The sequence below is a fragment of the Diaphorina citri genome, unplaced genomic scaffold (genome assembly GCF_000475195.1).
Source record: "Diaphorina citri unplaced genomic scaffold, Diaci psyllid genome assembly version 1.1 scaffold102, whole genome shotgun sequence".
In the NCBI taxonomy this organism is placed as follows: Eukaryota; Metazoa; Arthropoda; class Insecta; order Hemiptera; family Psyllidae; genus Diaphorina; species Diaphorina citri.
Window position 1 is genome coordinate 177710 of NW_007377539.1, and position 3083 is coordinate 180792.

A 3083-nucleotide genomic window follows, 5' to 3' on the forward strand; every position below is an offset into this window, starting at 1 on the left:
AAACAACTGCTAGGCACATCAGACCTGTGGTCTGTGTTGAAGCATGCCTATCCCGTGGTATATCCTTCATCCAAAAGGGAAGAAGAGACACAATACTTCCCATTTGGGCGCTGCGCTGGGTCAACATGTGAACACCAGAAAGTAAGACGTTCAAATATTTTTAAGCAAAAATACAAGTGATTTTTTTTTTTCTTCTTTATGATGGACACAACCTTTTACAAATCTACATGTTAACCGTGGTATATCCCTCATCCAAAAGGGAAGAAGAGACACAATACTTCCCATTTGGGCGCTGCGCTGGGTCAACATGGGAACACCAGAAAGTAAGGCGTTCAAATATTTTTAAGCAAAAATACAAGTGATTTTTTTTTTTCTTCTTTATGATGGACACAACCTTTTACAAATCTACATGTTAACACGTTCAAATATTTTTAAGCAAAAATACAAGTGATTTTTTTTTCTTCTTTATGATGGACACAACCTTTTACAAATCTACATGTTAACCCAGCTCATTGTCATACATTGAACTCCTGTTGTTTGTACTGACTACTAAAGTCATCCTTACTACTATGGTGACTGTTGTTCTGAGATTTTGATTTCCTTGTAGTGCTGGAGTTCGTTTCAGATCGACCCCCTGAACATCGCGAGTTTGATTCAGATGTAAAGTCCTCCACTGGAAAATGTCAAACAGAAAAAAATATTAAAAAAAAAAATAGTTTAGAATTAAATCAACATATTTTCTAGACTAGAAGATTCTCTATTACATATGAGGCGTGCCACAGCAAAACGTTGGAAGTGCCATACCCCCCATATGTTGGTTTTATTGCAGAAATGCGTTGTAAGTGCCAAGCTTTACAAGGTATCAAGATGAAATATATTTAAATTTATTTTTTCTGGCGGTGAAATAGTTTACAATTAAATCAACATATTTTCTAGACTAGAAGATTCTCTATTACATATGAGGCGTGCCACAGCAAAACGTTGTAAGTGCCATACCCCCCATATGTTGGTTTTATTGCAGTAATGCGTTGTAAGTGCCAAGCTTTACAAGGTATCAAGATGAAATATATTTATTTTTTTTTTCTGACGGTGAAATTGGAACTAATGATTGTGCGTGTACAAAACGTTGTAAGTGCCATACCTAGTTTTAGAACGTACAAAACGTTGTAAGTGCCTTGGAACTAATGATTGTGCGTGTACAAAACGTTGTAAGTGCCATACCTAGTTTTAGAACGTACAAAACGTTGTAAGTGCCATGGTTTTTTGACTTGCACATAGGTACTTACAACCTTTTGAACTTGCACCCTTCGTGGCACTTACAACATTTTGCAACCTGGACAAACTTTGGCATTTTTTTATTTATTTTATGTTTTTTTTTTTTTAATTCTGCATGAATCTCATTCTTTTTACAATAAAACTGAGTATCTCATCGTTTTTGAGCAAATTATTTGAATTTTTTTTGTCTACCTGCTATAGTTTTTTCAGAAAAAGGTTTTTGGTCTCTCCTGAAAAAAAAAAAAAAAAAAAAAAAAAAAAAAAAACCGTTTGACGTTTGATTTGTGATAAGAACAACAGAGAAAAAAAAATAATGCACAGAGATATTTTTAGAACCGCGAACCGCGAATTTTCAAATTTGATTTGAAATTTGCAGTTGCAGTGGTGATTGAATTCATTTATAAGAAATCGCAGTTTTAGTTACTTGGTTTATGCTTATTCATTACTCAAATTAAGAATTAATTCTCATATAACAAACCATATTTTTGATTTGTGATAAGAACAACAGAGAAAAAAATAATGCACAGAGATATTTTTAATTTTTAGAACCGCGAATTTTCAAATTTGATTTGAAATTTGCAGTTGCAGTGGTGATTGAAGGAAAAAGAAAAATTGAAAACTGGACAGAAAATGATATAAGAAGTGTTTTTCTCATGCAATTTTCCATTGATTGAAAAAAAAAAAGAAAAATTGAAACTGGACAGAAAATGATATAAGAAGTGTTTTTCTCATGCGATTTTCCATCTAAATCACTCGTTTTATGAGAGAATAGTGTTTTTCTATTTGGATTGCATTTCAAACCATGTGTTCTAACAACTCAGGTTGTGGCACTAATGAGGATTTAATTCCCGAAGAAGAAAAACTTGAAATCAAGTAAGTTGTCTTAGGTGATTTTTTAGAGGTTTGATAAAAGGAACTGTAACTGCAAAGGTTTTGTCGTCCCGAAAGGGAAGAGAGAAGGAAGACAGGATAGGAGAAACCCAGCTGTTCTGCGAATAAACCTTAAATGTATAGAATAAAATCCACCATGGGTGGGAACTGGGAATCAAACCTGTGACCTAGCACTTACAATTCAGACATGCTACCCTCAAAGCTAACTATGCTGACTGTCTTAGGTAAAAACTTCTGGTAAGAAACTTGACTCTGGTCTAGACCGGGGGATCATAAAATTTGAGTGAGCTAAAATTATTGATGTTGTAAGTGTCTTAACTTTTGCAGAAGCCCTAAGACCTTCAGAGACTAGACCTGGCATTTAATGAGACTTTTTCATTTCCCCTTTAAATTCTTCTTCAAGTAATGCTGACATTCTATTTCTTGGTTGAGATTTTAAGTTACCTCTCTTGCTTAGGTATCATGTTAGACTAGAGGTTCAAAGTTCAGATTAAATGCTGGTAAGTAGGGTTGGGACATCGACATCGATGTTTTGAAAACATCGATACATCGGAACAAAAACATCGATGTCAACATCGATGTTTTTGATTACGATATATTGGATACTCGATATATCGAAGTTTAAAAACATCGATGTATCGAACATCGATGTTTTCGTCTCGATGTCCCAACCCTAGGTTGGGACATCGACATCGATGTTTTGAAAACATCGATACATCGGAACAAAAACATCGATGTCAACATCGATGTTTTTGATTACGATACATCGGATACTCGATATATCGAAGTTTAAAAACATCGATGTATCGAACATCGATGTTCTCGTCTCGATGTCCCAACCCTAGGTTGGGACAACGACATCGATGTTTTGAAAACATCGATACATCGGAACAAAAACATCGATGGCAACATCGATG

The 3083-nt window shown here is 34.7% G+C and overlaps 2 protein-coding genes across 4 annotated transcripts in view; one reads left to right on the forward strand and one right to left on the reverse strand.

Annotated features, from left to right (window-relative positions):
- LOC103524525 (macoilin-like) overlaps positions 1-1003 on the reverse strand; it is an 8780-nt gene extending 7777 nt beyond the window's left edge. Inside the window, exons 1-2 of the mRNA XM_026819903.1 lie at positions 997-1003; positions 531-673 (exon numbers count right to left, since the gene is read on the reverse strand). Of these exons, the coding sequence (XP_026675704.1) occupies positions 531-673; positions 997-1003 (150 nt within the window). The remainder of the gene's footprint in view (positions 1-530; positions 674-996) is intronic.
- A 945-nt stretch (positions 1004-1948) lies between these two features.
- The window catches only part of LOC103524509 (cytoplasmic tRNA 2-thiolation protein 2), a 12834-nt gene continuing 11699 nt past the window's right edge, over positions 1949-3083 (forward strand). For 2 of the 3 annotated variants that reach the window (XM_026819908.1, XM_008489522.3), the window contains exon 1: positions 1949-2148. In XM_026819908.1, coding sequence (XP_026675709.1) covers positions 2078-2148 — 71 coding nt within the window. In that variant the 5' untranslated portion in view covers positions 1949-2077. The remainder of the gene's footprint in view (positions 2149-3083) is intronic. The other variant, XM_026819909.1, reaches the window with a different exon arrangement.